Genomic DNA, 23,818 nt, shown 5'->3' on the forward strand with positions numbered 1-23,818 from the left:
TGACATGACTCAATACAAGGCATGTATATATGCTCCGCCTTTAGCTGTGATAGGCTTAATAAATAGACCTGAAGCAACCAATTGTAGCGTGAAGCCAAACATCTATACTGCCACAAATGCAAGAGTCCAGCACTCTGTAAAGTCTCCTCCAGCACATCCTAAAGACTTTCAGTGAGTTTAAGATCTGGACTCAGAGGAGCCGATTCATGTGTGGAAATGATTCTTAATGCTCCTCCAAACCATTCCTTCACAATCTGAGCCTGATGAATCTTGACATTGTAATCCTGGAATATAAAATGCTAGAAACAAAATAATCACTGTGATTATGATCCAATCATAGACTCTTAAGAAGGCAGTGCATATTATATATTAGCCGTTATCTGCTTATAATTTATAAGTTATATTTATTTATTTTATATAGGATGACTAACAGAGAATAATGCTTCCAGACTCATCCAAAGCTCAACGTGATAAAGAGGAATTTTACAGACCCATAAACCTGGATTACACAAACACAGAAGCGGTCGACACAGACTCCTACTACACAGATGTTGTTTCAGCACAAACACAAGATCAGATCTACACAGAACTGAACGCCAGTAGACGGAGTCACGTGTATCAGAGTTTAACAGCGGATTCTGCTCAAGAAGAGGCCATCTATCACACTATTGATCACTGAATCCTCATCAACAGCCTCATCAAAACCCTAGATTCCTCTGACAGCTACGATAATGTGCAATGTGGTGCATTGTGGGAGTTGTTGTCTTTCACACTAATGCGTCCTGAAGTTATTTTTTGTCTTTCCTCGGTCACGAAGGCACCAAATTCAAAATTTATTTTACATTTCGGCTACATATATGACCCACTTTAAATAAAAAACAATGTTCAAATGGGTGGAATGCCCCTTTAATTATTCAGTAAATCGATATGTTATTGCTACTTGTTCATCATTGTGTCAGTGTTTAATTTGCTGACCGTAGCTAGCTTTTTTGCACGAAGAACAACATATTGACTAAACGCTCTGTAGTAGTTTGTCCGTATAGGGCCACTGTAGGAACATGTCGGCGCAAAATGTCTATTTCAATGTAAAAAGACCCGCGGTGTGTGTAGATAGAAATGGCTCATTCTAAGGTAATAAAAATATAACGGTTCATTATGTAAGGTTTTATACACCGCTGCGGTTCATGCAACGGTTCATTATGTAAGGCTTTATACACCACTGAAAACATAGTTATGTATATGATATTGCATTTCTGTCAACAGATCCTCCTAAATATTACACAATGCACCTTTAAAGTTGACCTATTATGCCAAAATACCACCCAGATTTTTTTATTAGGTTGTCTTTAAATGCAAATGAGCTGCTGCTCCCCGCCCCCATTCAGACAAGGACCAATCCTTTATATGAGCTTCGGATACTGTGGGAACTACATAACTGACGAATTTCTCAATGGCCCAGTGGAACACCACAAGTGTAACTCTGTACCATTTTGTACAAAATAAAAGTTTTTCAAAACAAAATTCCTGGTGAAAAAATAAAGTAGACTAGTGTGATCAACAGTGTCAATTTTCTTCAGATTTTATTTAATATTTCCAAAATTATTCAAAAATAATGTTTTTTTTACTCAAAAAATGAGATGCCTACTCTCAAATAAATTAGGCCTAGGATTAATCAGATGCAAATGGAAATATAAAACCAGTCCTAATTGAAAGAGAACAAGTTGACAAAAAGATTGAATCCAATATTGGGTGATAATACAACATAACAAGTGATTTATAAGCTATTTTGTGTAGGCCGGTCATTTTTGTCCGGGAACACCACAAGTGTGACTCTGTGTCATTTTGTACAAAATAAAAGCATTTCAAAAGAAATTTCCTGGTTAAACATTAAAGTAGACTAGTGTGATCAACAGTGCAATTTATTTTCATATTTTTCTCAATATTGCCAAAATTATTAACAAATAATGCTTTTTTCACTCAAAAACTGAGGTGCATAAGCTCGGATAAATGACTCTTACAATTAAACCGTTTGAAAATTAAATCCAAAACCAGTCCTAATTGAAAGAAAACAAGTTGATAAAAAGATTGAATCCAATTTTTGGGGATAATACAGTATAACAAGGGATTTATAAGCTATTTTGTGTAGGCCGGTCATTTTTGACCGGGAACACCATACGTGTAACAAGGTGAAAAAAACAAGACAAAAAAGTAAAAAAAAAAAAAAAAAAAAAACCATTTTGGACATGCTCTTATAGTCACTGTGAACAAAGTCACTAAGTTTCAGTTCAATGCGATAACATTAACTAGTATTTTCAGGAAAAAGAAAATCTTCTCCGGACAAAAATGACCTGAACACCACATGAGGGTTAATACACAGATAAAATGTATCAAATATTACAGAAACTACTCTAAACTTGTTAATTAATTACACTTTGACTGTTTAATTATGTCACATGTATATAATCCATTACTTTCTGCAGAATGGAAACTCTTAATGCGTTTCATTTTTCATCAGTAGTTGTGATGTGGATGTGTCCAGCGATGAGACAAAAGCTGAGTAAAGTTTAGCTTGTGCTTCATCTTACTGTGGCGTCTTGCTGTGGCTACAACAGAAATAAGACACACATTTACATAAATCAACACAACAAATGGTACAAATAATCTGAGAATATATATATATATATATATATATATATATATATATATATATATATATATATATATATATATATACAGGGGTTAAATTGGGATTTATTATGTGGGTGGGCTCTCCCTAGGGGGGACCGGGGGTATGCCCCCCCAGAAATTTTTTTTGAAAAATAAACTATTAAATGGCATTTTCTGGAGAGTTTTGTGCAAAGAAATGGAGAAATTGAGTCTTACATGATATGTGAAAAACTGCAAGGTTAAGAGCATATTTGCATTGTTGTAGTATCAACAGGTATTAGGACATTTAGCATTTACATTACTGTTAATCAGCAGTGGTGGAATGTAACGAAGTACAAATACTTCGTTTCTGTAGGCTTTACTTAAGTAGAATCAATAGTGCATACGTTTGACTTTTACTTCGTTACATTTTGCAGCAATTATTATACTTTCTACTCCACTACATTTCTACAACGTTTCGTTACATTTTCTGATCAGTTTTCCCCCTGCCAAAACAGGGATTGAAAAAAATGTCCTGTTTTCGGTGCTGATGCGGTGGTGACGCGTTCATGTAAGGGTGGCGCTGCCAATAAAGCACCTAAAAGCTGTCACAAAGAACCATCAAAAGTAATGATTATGAATATGTAAAATATAGCAAGGAGACATTTTAATTGTTTATTAATAAACAAGTGTTTTCTGTGTCAGTGCCCTGCATAGATGAAGTTGACGATGCAATCTTCGCAGTAGTAAACTCGCCAGAGAGAAATGCACATTTCATACGGATTAGGCTACACAAGCAGCGGTCTGTTTTCTTTCGTTTTGAAAAGAAGACCTTCCAAGCTTTCTATAGATATATTTATCAGGTCTGTCAGGCAAGTAGGCTCCCTTATACGCTGAGTTTCGGTTCATTTATGAGACGAGAGTCCAGTTCACTCGCCGGCGCGTCCGTGTCGTGATTAGCCTATCTATTGTCTATATACTATATTTACTTCTTATTTTTGAAATGAAACATTGATTAAAATTAAGATACAATTAATACAAAACGAAATTAATTTTAAAGAAAGGCTTTGTGCTTTCTGTTTGAGGTCTCAGTGAAAGTTTCAAACAGTCTTTTAGTGCCACATTCAGAGCGGTCCCGTCCGTGACATGTTTTTTTCCTCATAAATGCGAACATGAAAAATAAAATAAAATGAATATGTTATGTTCTGTGGAGAGCCAACCCTTCTTCATCCGGTGGGTAGTACTTTGGTTTGCAGTGTAATTCACAGAATTACAAAAAAATATTTTGCCACCTAAAAGTTAAAGATTTTTTGTGTCACGTCCACGGCATGTGTAGCCTATTTCCCTCATATTAAATATAAAACGCTTGATTACACATTGTATTACCTTGTTATGATATAGTGACCCATACAATGTGCCAAACATTTTTTCCTTACCTTGTTATTCAAGGCCAGGGCACTTTTTGTACAACCAACGTTGTGCTGAACTTGACAAAACTGATCTGTTGCTGCAGCGGCGGCCAGCAGCTCGGGTTTTTTTTTTTTTTTTTTTTCAAGGCAGTAGAAGGTTCTGGAACTTTTGCGCGCTTCCACATCCCGCGCAACTACGGATCTCCCAGGAACATTCATTATTGCTGCGTACATTTATCCATGTCGGAGTTCTGAGCCTACCTAGATGCGCATGGCATGCGCGAGCGGTGCACGATCATGGTCGACTGACAACGAGATTAAGCAGCTGAACAAGAGCACGGGCACGGCCGTGTTCCGATTGTTCTCATCTCAGCTCCGCCGAGACAAAATAGACATGCCATTTCAAAATCTTTCATTTATAATCAGAAATATGTTTTCAAAAGCATCACTTTTATCAAATTTTATGTGACATAATTTCCTATAGGCAACTGACTGCAAACGAGCAGGCTTATGTGCCGGGGCTGAGCCCCGGAGAGCCCCGGCCCAATTTAACCACTGTATATACACTGTAAAAAATAAAATCGTAAAAAAACGGTCATTGACTGTCAGCTACGGCTGCCAAACAAAAACCGTAAAAATAAAGTAAAATATCCTAATTTAAATTAAGTGCAAAAAACGTTTACAGAAATTTTCCTTAAATGTTTTACGGAAAAACAGTGTTATTTTACAGCTATTTCCTGAATTATTACGATCAAATGCCTTCATTGTAAAAAAATCCCATAAAAACAGTCAAATGACTGTCAGCAATGGCTACCATACAAAAACCGTAAAATTAATGTAAAATATCCTAATTTAAATAAGTGGAAAATACTTTTACAGAAATCTTCATTAATCTTTTTTAACAGAAACACACAGTTAAAACACAGTTAATTCACATTTTTTCTGATTTTTTACTGAAAAACACACAGTTAATTATATGCGTGATTTGGTGTGACTATACGTCACTACATCAGCAACTACACAGTTACTATCAGTTAATTAAAGCAACATGCAGCATTTCATCAGTGTTTCTCTGCTCATCCTGGACTGAAGCTCAGGCTCTACTCTTCAACACAATGGTGACACACGAAACACACCATACAGAAACACTTTAAACCCCAAACAGAACATTAAACACTACCAGATCTCTCAGGATCTCAGCATCTTCACTTATTACAATCCAGACTTTATTTCTTTCATACTAACATTCTTATTGAGAATTAACAGAGGTTTAGAAGTTGAAGCTTTATTGAAAAGAATAAAGTTTGATGTCACCATGATGGAGATCAGTGTTTGCTTTAGTTGGGCTCTTGACCGTTTAGTGTTTTACTTAAGTTATTCTCTGGCTGCTTTAACTGTGTGTCTTCGATGCATATTAGTTATGGTAGGAATCCAAGAGAAACTCAGATCAGATGATGTTGGTCACTTTTTAGTGATAATAGTCATCATGTAGTGTCCTGCTTCATTGATACCACCTGAAGTATAAATCTGATTAAGTAATAAATAGTGCTGTCAATCGATTAAAAATTTTAACTAGATTAATCACACATTTTTTCTGTGATTAATCGCAATTAATCGCAATAAAAAAAGAAATGTTTTTGTACGTTTTTAATATATTTTATAATGTAATAATTTCACAGTTAATCAAATTAATGTAGAAACAACATAAAGACAGTATATTTTAAATAATTGTTTAATGGCATCTTTTTATGAATGAAGGCCAGTATTACTGATATTAATACAGCTACTGATTTTTTTTCCCACATTTATTAGGCTTCAAAAATATAACAGTTTTTAATTTAAGTGAACTTAAAACAATGCTAACATAAACCCATAATAAATGTCATATTTATTCGTGCCCTTCCTGTCTTAACAGTTAGGAAATATACAGAAATGTAATAAAGTTATCAAAGTTATATGCAGTCTGCACTGCATAAACTATAAATTAAATAGTTAATCCTTATTAAAGCTACAAAAGTTATTTAGTCAACAGCAGTGAGTCATTTTCTCTGTTCCCTTTGTTCTTTAACTTTATTGACAGGAAGCTTTATTGGCTGCTGTCCCTTTAAGAGCAGACATACACACACACACACACACACACGCGGAGCTCACCGTTTATATACTGTCTATGGATCTCACACGCGCCTCATTCTCTCGCAACTCTTTGTTCATTTTAGACTTTATATAAATAATTTAAGACTGCTCTTATGAGGATAATCGACAAAATTATTGTTATTGTTATTGTTAGTTCAAGCGCGAAAGAGAACTGGATTCTGGCGCCCTGTCTATGTGTGTGTGTGTGTGTGTGTGTGTGTGTGTGTGTCACATAAGGACATTCACAGACAGCGCATTCTCTTTTGTCTTGCCGCGCTTGAAATGTTTAAAAGCATTTAAATGAATAAGAGCGTGATCATATAATGTAAAGCTAGCCAACGGATGGCAGAAAAGACGGATGCTGCGTTAATTGCGTTAAATATTTTAACACGTTAAACCAGACAAAAATTAATCGCATGCGTTAACGCGTTAACGTTGACAGCACTAGTAATAAAATATTAGTTGTTAATTTTTGCATGATAAAACTGCTATATAAGATCCTGCAGTGCTGTGATACTCAGATTTTATGAAGTCATTATACAGAAAATGTTTTGACAGGATTATATAGACTCACTCAGACATCAATAATCAGCGTATGAATCTCAACAATGGTGACAATGAAAAAAAATCTGAACTACTATAAAGTCACAAAAAGGCTTCGTTGGTTGTCACCATTGTTGAGATTCATATGTTGATTCTTGATGTCTATACTACAAAAAAAAAATAAAAAAATAACCAGCTCAAAACTTTTTCCATATAATATATATCTTTTTAAATTTCAGATTATTACAATATTGTTGCCAAGGATCATGTGAGAAATTATGACATTATAGACTTTGTATAAAGCTAAATTCCATCTACATATTATGTAATCTAAACTAATATATTGAGAGATTTGGCTGTCATATCAGTGAATCAGATCATCACGATGACTGTAACATCACTGATGAATGACCAAGATCATCTGATATTTCTCCTGCATTTATTGCTATAACAAATGTGTATCAAAAACACAGTTAAAGCAGCCAGAGAAAACTAAAATAAAAAACTCACGGGTCATGAGCCCAACTAAAGCAGACACTGACCTCAATCATGGTGATATCAAATTTATTTTAAAGCTGTCAGCTGCGGCTGTCAAACAAAAACCGTAAAAATAAAGTAAAATATCCTATTTTAAATGAAATGCAAAAAACTTGTACAGAAATTTTCCTTAAATGTTTTACAGAAAAACACTGTTATTTTACAGCTATTTCCTGAATTATTACGATTGTAAAAAATTATATGCATGTGAGAAATTATGACATTATAGACTTTGAATAAAGCTAAATTCCATCTACATGTAATCTAAGCTAATTATTCATATTTTTGACTGTCATATCAGAGAATCAAGCCATCATATGATGACATCATCAAAGAATGACCAAAATCATCTGAAATTTTCTCCAACATTTATTGCTATATCAAATGTGCATCAAATACACAGTTAAAGCAGCCAAAGAAAAACATAAGTTAAAAATTGAAGTCATGAGCCCAACTAAAGCAGACACTAATCTCAATCATGGTGACATCAAATTTATTTTAAAGTTTTTTACAATTTATTTAAATTAGCATATTTTACTTTAATTTTAGGGTTTTTGTTTGGCAGCCGCAGCTGCCAGTCATTTGACCCTTTTTTTACGATTTTTTTACAATGAAGGTGTTTGATCATAATAATGCAGGAAATACCTGTGAAATAACAGTGCTTTTTCTGTTTATTTAAATTACCATATTTGACTTTAATTTTAAGGTTTTTGTTTGGCAGCCGCAGCTGCCAGTTGACCCTTTTTTTTAAGATTTTTTTTTACAATGAAGGTTTTTGATCGTGATTATTCAGGAAATACCTGTAAAATAACAGTGTTTTTCAGTTTATTTAATTTAGGATGTTTTACAGTTTTTTGGGGAGCTGACAGTCATTTGACCATTTTATCATTTAACTGGTTTCTTTCTGTTAAATTACAGATTATATTTGTAATTTTACATACATTTTTATGTAATTTAAGAAAACAGAAAAAATACTGTATGAAAAATACAATACATTTTCTGTATAAAAAGTGTGAATTACTGTAATTTGTCATTAATGTCACAATACCTAAAATAACAGCTGAATTTTTATTTTACAGATATTATTTTTAATTTTACAGTGTTTTGAGTACAATTTAAAAAGAAAGGAAATGATCGTAAAAAAATCACAGTTATTTTCTGTAAAATTAGGATTTTTTTTTACAGTGTATATATATATATATATATATGTCAGTGAATCGACTCAAATAATCCATCTTGTAACAGAAAGAAAAGACTGTTTAGTATCTATTGACTAGTTCATTGACTACTGAGGACATTTTATTTCTTTATTGATGATATTGAGAAGACCTGAGGATCTCACACTTACGGACAGATTCACATATTCAGAAAAGCCCGACTGGTGAACAGCAGGTCTGGGATGGACGGTCTATGGGAAAAACACATTGATTATTGATTATTTGACTTTTGAATGCAGCTCTTTTGCACATGTAGTTTTTGATATTTCTCTTACTGGGAGTGTGTTGTACAGGTCAGATGATCTGGACATGAGGTCAAGACCTGTATATGTGCCTTCACTGGGATCAGTTCTGGGATCGCTCTACAGGGAAACAGAGAAAAGGGTAACACTTTATAATAACTGCATGCTATTAATCATTACTTAAGCATTACTAAACAGTTAATTCATCATTTATAAAGCATTAATAGACATTAATAAGCAGTTTATAAATATAAGCATATCTATAATGTGTTTAATAATTGTATTTTCATTCTTTATTAATGATCAATTTACCATTTCTAAATGAAGTATACCATTATTTACAAACAGTGTCGTCATTGATTAATAAGATCACTTAGAAATTGTAAGTAACTGTAACAAATGCAGGTAGTTATAAAGCATTTACTACACAGCAAAAACTCCAGTGTTAAATTAACACTCCTGGGAGTGTATATGAGTCCACACTCAAGAGTGTAAAGTGTTAAAATATGAGTGTTAAATTAACACTCAAGAGTGTTAAAGTTAATGAGATAATTAAGTGATTAATTTAGTGATGATTGAGCATTATTGAAGACACCTGATGTTAACAAGCAGAATCACTGAAGGAGAAAATCACAAATTGTAAGTCACCATTATGGTGATCAGTGTTTGTTTTAGTTGGGCTCTTGACCATTATATGTTTACTTTAGATTTTGCTTGTCTGCTGTTATTGATTTATAACAGTCAGATGAACAAAGAAACAATGTGATCTGATGGTGTTGGTTATGTTTTGACATAATCATGTTGTAATCCGAAAAATGTAACTTATTGAGATAGTTTGGTTTAACTTGTTAATTACAGCAGCTCTGTGATTCTACAGCATATGATTTTCAGTATTTTTCATATAATCCAAAATATTTAATAAACATTGTTCTGATCAAAAGACTTTCAAATGAATTTATTTAGAAACACAGACATCAATAATCAGCCTGTGAATCTCAACAATGGTGACAATAATAAAGCATGTTGCAGTGGCTGCCACCAATCACAACTCATTAATGGCTCCCATCATGCATTGCGGTATGAACAAATTATGATCTGAATTGTCTATGTAATTTACTTTTCCTAATTGAATATTCTGCTCGTCACCATTGTTGAGATGCATAGACTGAATCTTGACGTCTGTGTGTGCCTAAAAGAAAGATTTTGTTTTTTGTTTTGTTTTTTCAAAACAACTTTTAAGAAATCCTTTGTATTATATCTAAAATTGCGGATATTTATGCAGAATCACAGTTATTCTGTAATCAACAACATAAATCTACGTCAGAAATAAGGGTCTTAATGAGTTCAGTGATAAAGTTCAAATGATGATTGTCATAATATAACCAACACCATCAGATCACTTTTTTTTCTTTGTTCATCTGTCAGTTATAACTCAGATACAACAGCCAAACAAAATTAAAGTAAACGTATAAGGGTCAAGAGCCCAACTAAAGCAAACACTGATCACAATAATGGTAACTTACAATTTGTGATTTTCTCCTTCAGTGATTCTGCTTGTTAACATCAGGTGTCTTAAATAATGCTCAATCATCACTCAATTAATCACTTAATTATCTCATTACCTTTAACACTCTTGAGTGTTTATTTAACACTCATATTTTAACACTTTACACTCTTGAGTGTGGACTCATATACACTCCCAGGAGTGTTAATTTAACACTGGAGTTTTTGCTGTGTAGTGGTCAGTTAACTATTTTTGTGAGCTCATCTAAAGTGAGGACTATTCACACCTTGTAAAGCATTTACAAAGGAGATTTAAAGGCTCATTGATCTTCTAAACAGAAAAAGGAAACAAACACAACACAGTGATACAGAACAAAAAAATATTTAACAGCCTTTAAATCTCCTTTGTAAATGCTTTACAAGGCATAAATAGTCCTCACTTTAGATGAGCTCACAAAAATAGTTCACTGACCACTACTAAATGATTTATAACTACCTGAATTAATCATTAATTACAGTAGAAATACATGTTAATAAAGCATTTATTAACACATTAAGTAACTATTACTATATGTCTGAATAATAATATGTATTTAAACAGTTTATTAATCATTTACTTACACTTTCTAAGTGATCTTATGAACCACTGACAACTCCTAAATAACTGCTTTGTAAATATGCTATACTTCATTTAGAACTGATAACTTGATCATTAATAAAGTATGAAAATACAATTATTAAACACAGTATAGATATGCTTATAAATCAAGAATAAAGCATTTATAGCTGTATTTATAAACTGCTTATTAATGTCTATTAATGCTTTATAAATGATGAATTAACTGTTTAGTAATGCTTAACTAATGATTAATAGCGTGCAGTTATTATAAAGTGTTACAGAGAAATCACTGTATACATTTTGAAAAAAAAATTATAATAATAATGTAAAAGATTTAAATTGTTACATGACAATCAAATGTGTTATCACTCCAGAGTCTTTACTCATAAAACAATGTACAATCCTGTGTTATATATATATATTCTACACAGCCAAATCCCCAGTGTTAAATTAACACTGCTCAGAGTTTATATGATCCACATTTAAAGAGTGTTATAAGTAAAGTTAATGAGATAAGTGAATAATTGAGTGATGATTGAGCATTATTGAAGACACCTGATGTTAACAATCAGAATCACTGAAGGAGAAAAACGTATTTTAAGTCACCATTATGGTGATCAGTGTTTGTTTTAGTTGGGCTCTTGACCATTAAATCATTAACCTGTTAACTGTTGCCAGTGCGTCGGTGCACTGAAACTTTTTTTTTTTTTTTTATATAGTTCAAAGTTACTATCAGATTTAATTTTATACCTTGACAAACTATACATCATTAAAAAGATATAAGACTCAAGTTTCAGTATTTGACCACTATTGTATTCTGAGAAACTTATAGCGACAGTTATTTCTTAATTTGTGTCAGGAGTTATGAAATGAAAAAATGAGTCGATATGCGCGTCAGCAGCTTTCATTCAAAAAAAACTCTGTGCTGTCGTCATGACAGCGATACACAAAACAACGTCCCTCAGGGCTTTAGCTCAAAAATGTGCAGATTTGGAGAAATATTGATAGATTCTCATAGGTTTACATCAGATTTCTATAGACAGGAATAATATTTACTGAATTTATACCCAAATGCGTCGATGTAATCATTATGAGTGCTTGGATACTCTGATACTGTGTTTTCAATTCATACCAATAGCCTGAGGGTGCTATATGCACAATAATAGTCCATATATGGAACATGAAGAAGAGCCATGATCATGTGACATTCCAGGACGTCACTGATACACACAAAGCTAACAAGAGATTGCGCTGTAACATGCAGATAAAGATGTTTTGAAGACAATAAACATGACTGCAATGATATTTGAGTTACCTGTGTTTTTCAAGCCATGCCAGGTATAATAGATTATATTTATAATGTAATGCTAATCGATATAGACTATCATTGTGCAGAACACTATACAATAGTATATTTTCTGTCTGATTTTTTTATCTGAAGCCAAATTAGATCACAGAAGATTATTTAAAATACTCGACTTGCGTTATAAAGTAAGTTTGGAGCACAAACATGGTTTTAATCTCATAAATTGTCGTGTATTGATGGTGTGCTAAGTTAACATGCTAGCTAGCCCTAGGTGCACCTGCCACTAGCAGTTATACTTTTATGATTTTTTTTTCTACATAGGAATGCTTACTGAAATGTTTCTTTATTCAAGAAATGCATTTGATACAGTTTAAAATGTGAGGTGAACTTTGATAAAAGAAATTAGGGACTGAAACCCTATGAATGGCCTGTTAATAGCCAGTCGTTAGTAACTATAATGCAGACAAAAGAAATGCATATTTAGAGCCATAACCAGGCTGGAGAGAGGTGTGAATGTGTGCAGGGGGAGACTGAGACTGAATGGGGCTCGTTTGCACCACAAAACAATAGAGACAATATACTGAATAGATGCTTAGAAGATGACAATAAACATCAGTTGCATTTTAGAGTCAAATCAAAATAAAGTCATTTGACATGGTCTTGAAAAACATTTAACTAAATACAGAGTTTTGGACTTATTATCTTCAGATTTTAAATATAAAATGTTTAGACATGTGGCTTTAGCTGTAGTGCATTTCTAGATTGCTACAGGGCCAACTTCAATTTTATTTTCATGAGGATGTTTCATAAAAATACATTTCTAATAACTTTACAAAACTTTGAAGCTATTTATATAAAAAAAAAATTAATTATGACAATAATTAATTCTACATTTACAATAAACTGCCAGGTGTCAGCTTTCAAATGATATCATACTTGTGCTTTTAGTACAAAGGGTTCATGAACTGTATCTGTTTCAGTTTGGGTATGTCATTTCTGGGGATTTTTCAAAAGTGGGGTTGCAGCTTAACAGGTTAACTTTAGATTTTGTTTGGCTGCTGAACCTGAGTTATAACAGCCAGATTGTCACGGTTGTTGAATGCATTGTTTCCTTCTTGTCTCGTGTCATTGTTGTTATGTGTGTGAGTGGGCGTTGTCCCGCTCACGTGTCTGTCAGCGCTCCAGCTGATCATCATCATCTCAATCACTGTTCACAGCTGCTGTTCATTCCCATTGCCTACATATACTCACACCATTATCTGTTCCAGTGTCGGATTGTTTGTTGAGGTCCTGTGTTGCTGTTCCGTGTTCCTGTGAAGTCGCCGTCCTGTGAAGTTGCCGTGTCTGTGTCTCGCCTGCCTTGTCTTCTTGCCGTCCTGTTCCTTGTCCTTGGATACACCGCACTTCACCGGGATCGGGATTCTGCACATCACAGCACCAGAGCACCACAGACCATCTTAAGTCCCTGCACGAGCCTGAGTCGTCGCCCTTCTTTGTTCCTGAACTGTTTCCTGACCATTTGAGATATTAAACGTTTTTGAGCACCTGCAAACTGTTTCCTGTCTGTTCTATCATGACAGAACAATCCGACCAGTTGATGGAAGCAGCAGGTGGCGCCGCAGCTACAATGGATGACTTTGTTCGTGCAAGTATTCAAAGGATGGACGCCCAAGACCGTCAGCAAGGGGAGGCGGCGCGCGCGATTCAGGCTCTCGTCACGCAGGTGTCCGAGCTGACCCAGCGTTTTCAACAGCTGCAACCTCCCGCTGCGCCAGCCGCACCGCCCGTCCCTCCCACACCACCGATGACCGCCTCCCAGTCGGAGCCACGCCTTCCTACGCCTGAGCCCTATTCTGGTGAGCCTAACTTTTGCCGGCCGTTTTTGACTCGATGCAGCATGCACTTTGCTCTCCAGCCACGGACATTTGAGAGGGAAGAGACGAAGGTGGCCTTCGTTCTCACATTATTGACTGGGAGAGCGGCACTATGGGGGACGGCGGTGTGGGAGAATCGAGAACCATGCTGTTCCTCGTTCCAGGAGCTCTCCTCGGAGATGAGGAGAGTTTTTGACCGCGCGGTCGCGGGAAGAGAGGCTGCCAGGGTCTTATCAGAGCTACGCCAGCAAGAGCGTTCGGTATCTGATTATGCCATCGAGTTTAAGACCCTGGCGGCCGAGTGTCGCTGGAACGAGGAAGCGCAGTGGGATAGGTTCCTGCATGGGTTGGCTGACCGCGTCCAGAGGGAGATCTACGCCCTGGATCTACCCCCCTCACTGAATGGACTTATCGATCTGGCTCTGAGGGTGGACGCTCGACTAGCCCGGGTCGGACCACGCGCTCCACCCAGCCTGCCTCGTGGGGGGGGGGAACATCAGCGATCCAGCGGCATGGACGCGGTCGGTCCCTCCGATCCCGAGCCCATGCAGGTGGGTCGAGCTCGGCTTTCCCGGGAGGAGAGGGAGAGGCGGAGATCCCTTGGCCTTTGCCTGTACTGCGGGGGAGCAGGACACTTTGCCAACAACTGCCCGGTAAAAGGTCAAGCCCGATAGTAAGTATGAGGCTACTATCGGGTGGGATCTCCGCCGAAAAGTCCTCATCTACATCCACCATCCTCCCGGGGAGACTTAGATGGTCTGTCCACGATCATCACTGCACCGCACTGGTGGACTCCGGGGCAGAAGGTAATTTTATGGATCGCACCTTTGCACTTCAGCTTCAGATCCCACTCAGAACACTTCCCCAGAGCATCACCGTACATGCACTCAATGGACAGTCACTACCCACCATCTCCCAGGCCACCGAGAACATTACACTCATCATCTCAGGAAATCACGCAGAGACAATATCATTCTACATCACGGACTCCCATCACACCCCCATTGTATTGGGTCACCCCTGGCTCAAGAAACACAACCCCCGCATTGACTGGAAACAAAGAACCATATCAGCCTGGAGCACTGAATGTCATAGTTCTTGTCTTGTGTCTGCCTGTTCTGTTGTCTCTGTTCCTGTATTGCAGGAGGAAGCAGTGGATTTATCAAACGTGCCCGCGGAGTACCGTGACCTGAGGGAAGTGTTCAGTAAGTCAAGGGCTGCTTCTCTTCCTCCGCACCGTCCCTACGACTGTGCTATAGATTTACTGTCAGGTAAGTCTCCGCCTAAAGGCAAGATTTATTCACTCTCGGTTCCAGAGAGGGAGGCTATGGAGAAATATATTTCTGATTCTCTAGCATCCGGGTTCATCCAACCTTCCTCATCTCCAGCGGGGGCGGGGTTCTTTTTTGTGGGGAAGAAGGATGGATCGCTGCGACCTTGTATTGATTACCGGGGGTTGAACAACATCACGGTAAAGAATACTTATCCTTTGCCGTTGATGTCTTCAGCCTTCGAGAGGTTGCAGGGAGCATCCATCTTCACAAAACTGGACTTACGTAATGCTTATCATTTGGTTCGTATCAGGAAGGGGGATGAGTGGAAGACTGCCTTCAACACCCCTAGGGGGCACTTTGAATACTTGGTCATGCCTTTCGGTTTGTCCAACAGTCCCGCAGTCTTCCAAGCACTCGTCAATGACGTGCTGCGAGACATGATCGATCAGTTTATTTATGTTTACCTGGATGACATTCTGATTTTTTCCTCGTCTCTCCAGGAACACGTGCAGCACGTCCGACGAGTTCTCCAAAGGTTGCTAGAGAATGGGCTTTTTGTCAAGGCGGAGAAATGCGCTTTTCATGCACAGTCGGTCCCTTTCTTAGGACACATCGTGTCGGCTGAGGGTATGCGTATGGATCCTGACAAAGTTAAGGCTGTGGTAGAGTGGCCAAACCCAGATTCCCGTAAGGCCCTACAGAGGTTTCTGGGGTTCGCCAATTTCTACCGGCGTTTTATTCGCAACTTTAGCCAACTAGCCGCACCTCTGACTGCCTTGACCTCCCCCCGAACTGCGTTCAGGTGGTCGGAAGCAGCCGAGACTGCTTTTACCAACCTCAAGAGCCGCTTCGTTTCGGCTCCCATCTTAATCGCCCCTGATTCCTCACGTCAGTTTGTGGTGGAGGTCGACGCGTCAGAGGTGGGGGTAGGCGCAGTTCTTTCCCAACGCTCACCTTCAGACAACAAGATGCATCCATGCGCGTTTTTATCCCATCGCTTATCACCAGCTGAACAAAATTACGACATTGGCAACAGGGAGTTGTTGGCGGTCAAGTTAGCCTTGGAAGAATGGCGTCATTGGTTAGAAGGGTCCGGGGTACCCTTTATCGTCTGGACGGATCATAAGAATCTGGAGTACATTAGATCCGCTAAAAGGTTGAACTCCAGGCAGGCGCGGTGGGCACTTTTTTTCGGCCGATTTGATTTTACTCTCTCGTATCGTCCGGGTTCCAAAAACATCAAACCCGATTCTTTGTCCCGTATTTTTGATCGATCCGAACACGCACCTACTCCCGAGCGTATTTTTCCTGAGACCCTAATTATCTCTACGCTCACTTGGGAGGTCGAATCGAGAGTCAAGAAGGCTCTAGAAGGGGTAACGCCTCCGATCCGGTGCCCACCGAACCGCTTATTTGTGCCGGAGAAACTACGTCCAGACGTTATTCGATGGGGCCATTGTTCTAGTCTAGCCTGTCATCCAGGAGTTACTCGCACCCTCTATTTGGTCAGACAACGATTCTGGTGGCCGCTTATGGCTCGCGACGTTCACGATTTTGTTTTGGCTTGCTCAGTTTGTGCTATTGGTAAGTCTTCCAATCGACCCCCAGATGGGTTACTCCAACCGCTGTCGGTGCCTTCGAGACCCTGGTCCCATATCGCTCTAGATTTTGTTACCGCCCTCCCACCCTCCCAGGGTAACACGGTAGTTTTAACCGTGGTGGACCGATTCTCGAAGGCAGCCCACTTTGTTCCCTTGCCCAAATTACCCTCAGCCAAGGAGACAGCGGTTGCAGTCGTTAATCACGTCTTTCGGTTACATGGCCTCCCGACAGACGTGGTTTCTGACAGGGGTCCCCAATTTGTGTCCAAATTTTGGCGAGAGTTTTGTAAGTTACTGGGGGCGACGGTCAGTCTGTCTTCCGGGTTTCACCCTCAGAGCAATGGTCAAACTGAGAGAGCCAACCAAGACCTGGAGAGAACCTTGCGATGTACGGCTGCCAGGAATCCTTCCTCCTGGAGTCAGCAACTGCCTATGGTGGAGTACGCCCACAATTCGTTGCCAGTGTCAGCTACGGGCCTATCTCCTTTTGAGTGTAGTATAGGATACCAGCCACCGGTCTTTTCTAGTCTGGAATCCGAAGTCGCGGTCCCCTCCGCTCACGCCTTCGTCCAGAGGTGTCACCGCACATGGACAAGAGCCCGTGAGACTCTCCTCCGTGTGCGGGCGCGCACCAAGGCCAAAGCCGATCGCCACCGGTCTAGGCCTCCTGTATATGTCGTCGGTTCCAAAGTGTGGCTTTCTACTAAGAACATTCCGCTCCGCTCCGTATCCAATAAACTGGCTCCTAAATTCATTGGCCCGTTTTCTGTCACCAAAATTGTTAGTCCGGTGGCAGTCCGCCTCAACCTCCCTCCAGTGTACAGGAGAATTCATCCGGTATTCCACGTGTCCAAAATTAAACCCGTTTTTTTTTCCCGCATTAATCCGCCTGTCCCGGTTCCCCCACTGCCGCGACTCGTAGATGGGGAACCATCCTATTCGGTCCGTCGCATTATGGACTCTAGGCGGAGGGGACGCGGATTCCAGTACCTGGTGGACTGGGAAGGTTACGGTCCGGAGGAGAGAAGTTGGGTTCCGGCTCGTGACATCCTGGATCACTCTCTTATCGATGATTACAATCGACAGGTAAGGGAGTCTGGGAACGCCGTGAGGCGTTCCTAGAGGAGGGGGTACTGTCACGGTTGTTGAATGCATTGTTTCCTTCTTGTCTCGTGTCATTGTTGTTATGTGTGTGAGTGGGCGTTGTCCCGCTCACGTGTCTGTCAGCGCTCCAGCTGATCATCATCATCTCAATCACTGTTCACAGCTGCTGTTCATTCCCATTGCCTACATATACTCACACCATTATCTGTTCCAGTGTCGGATTGTTTGTTGAGGTCCTGTGTTGCTGTTCCGTGTTCCTGTGAAGTCGCCGTCCTGTGAAGTTGCCGTGTCTGTGTCTCGCCTGCCTTGTCTTCTTGCCGTCCTGTTCCTTGTCCTTGGATACACCGCACTTCACCGGGATCGGGATTCTGCACATCACAGCACCAGAGCACCACAGACCATCTTAAGTCCCTGCACGAGCCTGAGTCGTCGCCCTTCTTTGTTCCTGAACTGTTTCCTGACCATTTGAGATATTAAACGTTTTTGAGCACCTGCAAACTGTTTCCTGTCTGTTCTATCATGACACAGATGAACAAAGAGAAAAGGTGATCTGATGGTGTTGGTTGTGTATTAACCTGATCATTATTTCACAATTATTTGACCTGAATCACTGAACTCATGTAGAGCCTGATTTCTGAGTTAGGTTTACTTTATTAATTATAGCAGCACTGTCCTTGTACAGCATAATATTTTTATAAATGAATAAATAATATTCTTATGTTCAGAGGTGATCTGTTTGTCACCATTGCTGAGATTCATACGCTAATTCTTGATGTCTGTGTGTGCCTACATTACTACATTACAGTGCTGCTATAATCCATAAAGTAAACTTAACTCAGAAATTATGCTCTCAATGAGCTCAGTGATTCAGGTCAAATAATGATTATGTTAAAACACAACCAACACCATCAGATCACCTTTTCTATGTGTTCATCTGACTGTTATCACTCAGTTACTGTAGGCAAACAAAATCTTAAGTTAAAAATGTAAGGGTCAAGAGCCCAACTAAAGCAAACACTGATCACCATAACGGTAACTTACATTACAGTTTTCTCCTTCAGTGATTCTGCTTGTTAATATCAGGGTGTTCAATAATGCTCAACCATCATCAATTATTCACTTAATTATCTCATTAACTTTAACCCTTTAAAACCGGATATGTCGTCGACGACACAGCCAACCAAGCTGTATTCATGTCACTGCAACTCTTCAACCGTTTGCACTATCAAAATAATTCAAATAGTTCCTGAAAGTAGACATTGTGCGCTTTTCGTCAATATATGGCTTATTACGGTATTGTCATGCTTTCCGTCTGCAAATGACAGTCGCGCGGGATGGAAGGATTTGAACAGAGAGATACGACGCGCGGCAGGTTAGTGTTTTGGATTGCATAAAATAATAAAAGAAACGAACAAATACATGGTGAAAGAAGTGTTAGACAGCAGAAGAGGGGATTGGGATGTTTTTAATGTAATTTGGGAGGCGGATGGCCGTTACTCTTTCACGTATCTAAGCATGTAGTGTGTGCATGTGTATGTGTGCGTGCCTGTGAATGCGTGCATGTGTATGTGTGCGTGTATGACAAAAAATGTCCTAAATGAAAACTGTGCAACCCAATGTCACAATAAAGACTTGTATATATGTATTATAGTTCATTTTTCAACTTTAAAGTGTTAGTTTCTTTCGTTCGTGATTTTTTCTGTTTTTTTTTTCTAAATAAAAATAATTTAAATTTATTTTTGTCTATTTAAATTATATTTACAAACTCACCACACACAATAATGGTCAATAACTGTAATTTGTTGAAAGCTTATCTTTTTCTGAAAAAGATGACACCTTGCACATGAAGATAGCACATTGTTTTAGAATTTTAAAGTCCAAAAAATTTTAGCTTCAGGTTCTAAAGGGTTAACGCATAGAAGGGTTAACTCTGTCGTCCTTCAATACCAGACAGTCTCAAAAACACGGTTTGAAATCAGGTCCGGATTTGTTGCGGAACGGCTGCGGCCATGACTGACAGCTGAAGTCACGAGAACCCACGAGATCTCGTGAATTCACGTATGATCGCGCGATATACGTGCTAAATTGCTGCGGAGCAGAGATGCGCGGATGGGCTATTATTTCATCCGCAACTGCATCACAAAACTCATCATCCGTCCGCCATCCAGCCGCACCAATGTTTTTGACCAATTTTCAAAACCGCACCCGCCCGCCATCCCCTGATTGGTGTATACATATATTTTTCATTTGATTGGTTCAACCGCCTGCCACCCGCCCGAATTTAATTCAAATATTATTTTTCGTCACGTCATCCGCCCAATCCGCGGTTTATCCGCGGAGTCCGCGGCTATAACCGCCAACCGCGCATCTCTACTGCGGAGCTCTCCGGAATCCGGCAAAAATAGAAGCTCTGCGTATCTGCTCCGGAGGGCTGCGGAGGGCTGCGGATCGCCGTTTCGCAGTCAGTGAAAATACACACACTGACATCAATGGAAACCTATTGTATACATGTACAAAGAAGCTGTAATTGATTTATTAGTATCATTCTGTGGTTTTGGCCGTCTTACCTCATACTCGTGTATTGCAGATCTACAGTTTATCCTTTCCTTCTGACTGTCAAAAAGAAACGGAAACAAGCCATTTAATTGTTTTGTGTAAAATTCAAAAGTACTTTTGCATTAGTCTAAAAACAAATTATATTACTCTTTGTTGATATATTTTTACTTACATTGTATACAGTATCATGATGATGATGATGAATGCCTCTGTGATCACTACCCAGACGAGCCAACCAGTAACACGACTATCTGAAAGAGGGAGAATATCATAATTAAACCTACAAACTAAGAATGACACTAATAAATGATGTGGGTCTAGAGTAGAAAACACAATAAATTTCACATCACAGACAATGTTTAGAGGATTTAATGAACTCATACATGACGTTTAAATTCACATTATCAGAGTATTTCTCTCCATGTTCATTGATGGACTTGCACTTGTATTCTCCACTGTCATCAGAGCTGATCTTTGAGATGTTGTAGATTCTTCCAGATCCTACAAACGTTCCTCCTTTAAACCAGCTGATTTCTGCAGGAGGGTTTGAGTCACTGATGCAGTTCAGAGTCACTGAATCTCCCTCCACTATTACACCAGATGGACTGGAGATCACAGCCAAGCAAAATTATGTTCAAAAGACGTCTTTTCAACGTCTTTGTCACAAAAGCGTGCCAGAAGGAAAGTTTTTATGACGTCTTTTTTTTGACGTGCTGAACTGTACAATTTTATTATACTAAATAAAATAGATACTCACACATGACATTGAGCTGAACATCAGGAGAGATGTGAGTGTGTCCGTCTACAGCACAGCTATATCTGCCTGAATCCTCTCTTCTGACTGACTGCAGCAGGAGTTCATTGTTTCTGTCTCTTCTCTCAGTTAATGGCTTTGAGTTTCTGTACCAGATGAATGTTGCTCTGTCAGTCAGAGCGCAGCTGCTTTTACATCTCAGAGTGACTGAATCTCCCTCTGTCACTCTCTTAGGAAACTCCACCTGAAGATCTGAACACAACACAAACATTATAAACATTATATCTAGTGCTGCTGTCATACACTGATTATTATTCAACATAATGCACAGAAGAAGAGATAAACCTCATCAAAGTCACCTGTGACAGTAAGAGTCACTCCAGGTTTACCAATCCATTTGTATTGATCAGTGATGCAGTAGTAATTGTCTTCATCTTTCTGGTTCACATGACTCAGTTTGATGGTGGTGTACCACTGTGTGTCTTCCAGATACTGAAGCCTCTGACTGTATTCAGGGTCCTCAGACAGATCTGGATACTCTCCATTATCTTTTACCAGTGTTTTGCTCCAGAACACTTTCATGATCTGATGTCCAGTAGGGTATGTATAAGTGCAGCTCATTATCACTGTTGAGTCCTTTAGTGCACAGATGTGTGAAGGACTGTAACTCACACCCCAATCAGTACGATTACTGAAAACTCCTGAAACATACATTAAAGGGATAGGTCATATAAAAACAATTGTCTCATTACAATCTCTTTTTTTTTTTTTTTTTTTTTAGAACACATGAAATGCTGACATTGCAAAAACATTAATATAATCATTATTGATGCACATATTTATATTGTACATTAATTCCAATCAGAATCATTTAAACATTTATCTAAAGTTATTATTATTTTTAATTTATCTCTGACTGCCTTTATGTTTTACTTTATTTGCGTGAATTTCTTTCCCACAGAAATTTGTTTGTGAAAGGGGTTTTTACAGGGTGCTGCCGGACTCATGATTTAAAAAAAGAAAGACTTTGATGAGAGACTAAAGGAGTGACTCACCGTGAATCATGAGCAGAAACACCAGAGGAAGAGGAGGAGCCATTATCAGTGACATCACTACAAGAACAATAATACAGAATCACACAGTTGTTCCTAATCCTGGACGATCCCCAGCATTTTAGATGTCTCCTTAATCAAGCACACCTAATTCAGTTCATCAGCTTGTTATTAAAGGTTTCAAGGCCTTAGATGGGGGTGTCAGATAAGAGACACATCAAAACTGTGCAGTATTGGGAGTCCTCAAAGACCAGGATTGGGAACCACAGGGATAACACACACAATGAGCATTATAAAACAATCTTTAGCTTTAAAAACATTTCCATAAATAATATTTCACTGAGAATATTTCCAATTGATTAGGTCAGTGGTTTCTACAACAGTATTAATCTGACTATATTCACACAGTAACCAGTGTAACTCTTACCGTGTTCTGGTGAGTCTCTCCAGCAGGCGTTGAACTGATGAATTTCTCATGGTTAACAGTGTTTATTTTAAAATACTCGCACACACAAAAAATGTTTCTTCCTCTTTCTTGACTCCTGCCCACACAAGCAACTTCAGACAACTTTTCATGATGTTCCAATGGCATTTATTGATATCTAAAAAGTCATTAAACCCAAAATGTTTAACAATATGTGACCCTGGACCACAAAACCAGTCTTATGGGTAATTTTATTAAAATTGAGATTTATACATCATCTGAAAGCTGAATACATAATCTTTCCATTGATGTATGGTTTGTTAGGACAGGACAATATTTGGCTGAGAAACAACTATTTGAAAATCTGGAATCTGAGGGTGCAGAAAAATCGAAACATTGAGAAAATCTCCTTTAAAGTTCTCCATTTCTATTGGCGATTGTGCTGCATCCACTCACAAAAATCATTTTTTTATATATATATTTAAGGTTGGAAATTTGCAAAATATCTTCTTGGAACATGATCTTTACTTAATATCCTAATGATTTTTGGCATAAAAGAAAAATCGATAATTTTGACCCATACAATGTTTTGTTGGCTATTGCCACAAATATACCCCTGCGACTTAAGACTGGTTTTGTGATCCAGGGTCACATATGAAGAAGTTTGTCCACCACTTGTATTGCTCTTCTACAAAGATTTAATAACATATAGGACGTATTTACAGCTTAACTTGAATTTCCACATTTTAAAAGTGAGGGGATGTTCATAAATATATAGAATACAAATAAAAGGGTTTTTTAAAACTTAGTTTTTATAGCCTTTCTTCCTGGAAACATTTTCTGTAGAATTATTGAGCAAGACACTCAAGATAGGAACTTATATTGAGTAAGACTAGATGTCGACACTTTGACAGCCGACAGACAAATTGTATTTTGACATCCTCAAGATAATGTTTGCCTTCAGTTTATTGGTGAAAAGAATAGCGACAGGAAGTGGTGGGCAGTAGAGGTGGGTGGGACAGGA

The 23,818-nt window shown here is 38.4% G+C and overlaps 1 protein-coding gene across 1 annotated transcript; it reads right to left on the minus strand.

Annotated features, from left to right (window-relative positions):
- Positions 1 to 1,597: 1,597 nt before the first annotated feature.
- LOC311284013 (uncharacterized protein) lies at positions 1,598 to 22,767 on the minus strand. Its single transcript, XM_084398819.1, has 8 exons — positions 22,374 to 22,767; positions 21,678 to 22,019; positions 21,322 to 21,570; positions 20,737 to 20,815; positions 20,576 to 20,621; positions 8,761 to 8,847; positions 8,617 to 8,676; positions 1,598 to 2,603 (listed from the first exon to the last, which is right to left on the minus strand). Exons 1-8 carry the CDS (start codon positions 22,426 to 22,428, stop codon positions 2,577 to 2,579), a joined length of 945 nt encoding a protein of 314 aa, XP_084254945.1. The 5' UTR covers positions 22,429 to 22,767; the 3' UTR covers positions 1,598 to 2,576.
- Between the last annotated feature and the right edge of the window lie 1,051 nt (positions 22,768 to 23,818).

Source organism: Rutilus rutilus, assembly GCF_951802725.1.
Source record: "Rutilus rutilus genome assembly, chromosome: 2".
Taxonomy (NCBI): domain Eukaryota; kingdom Metazoa; phylum Chordata; class Actinopteri; order Cypriniformes; family Leuciscidae; genus Rutilus; species Rutilus rutilus.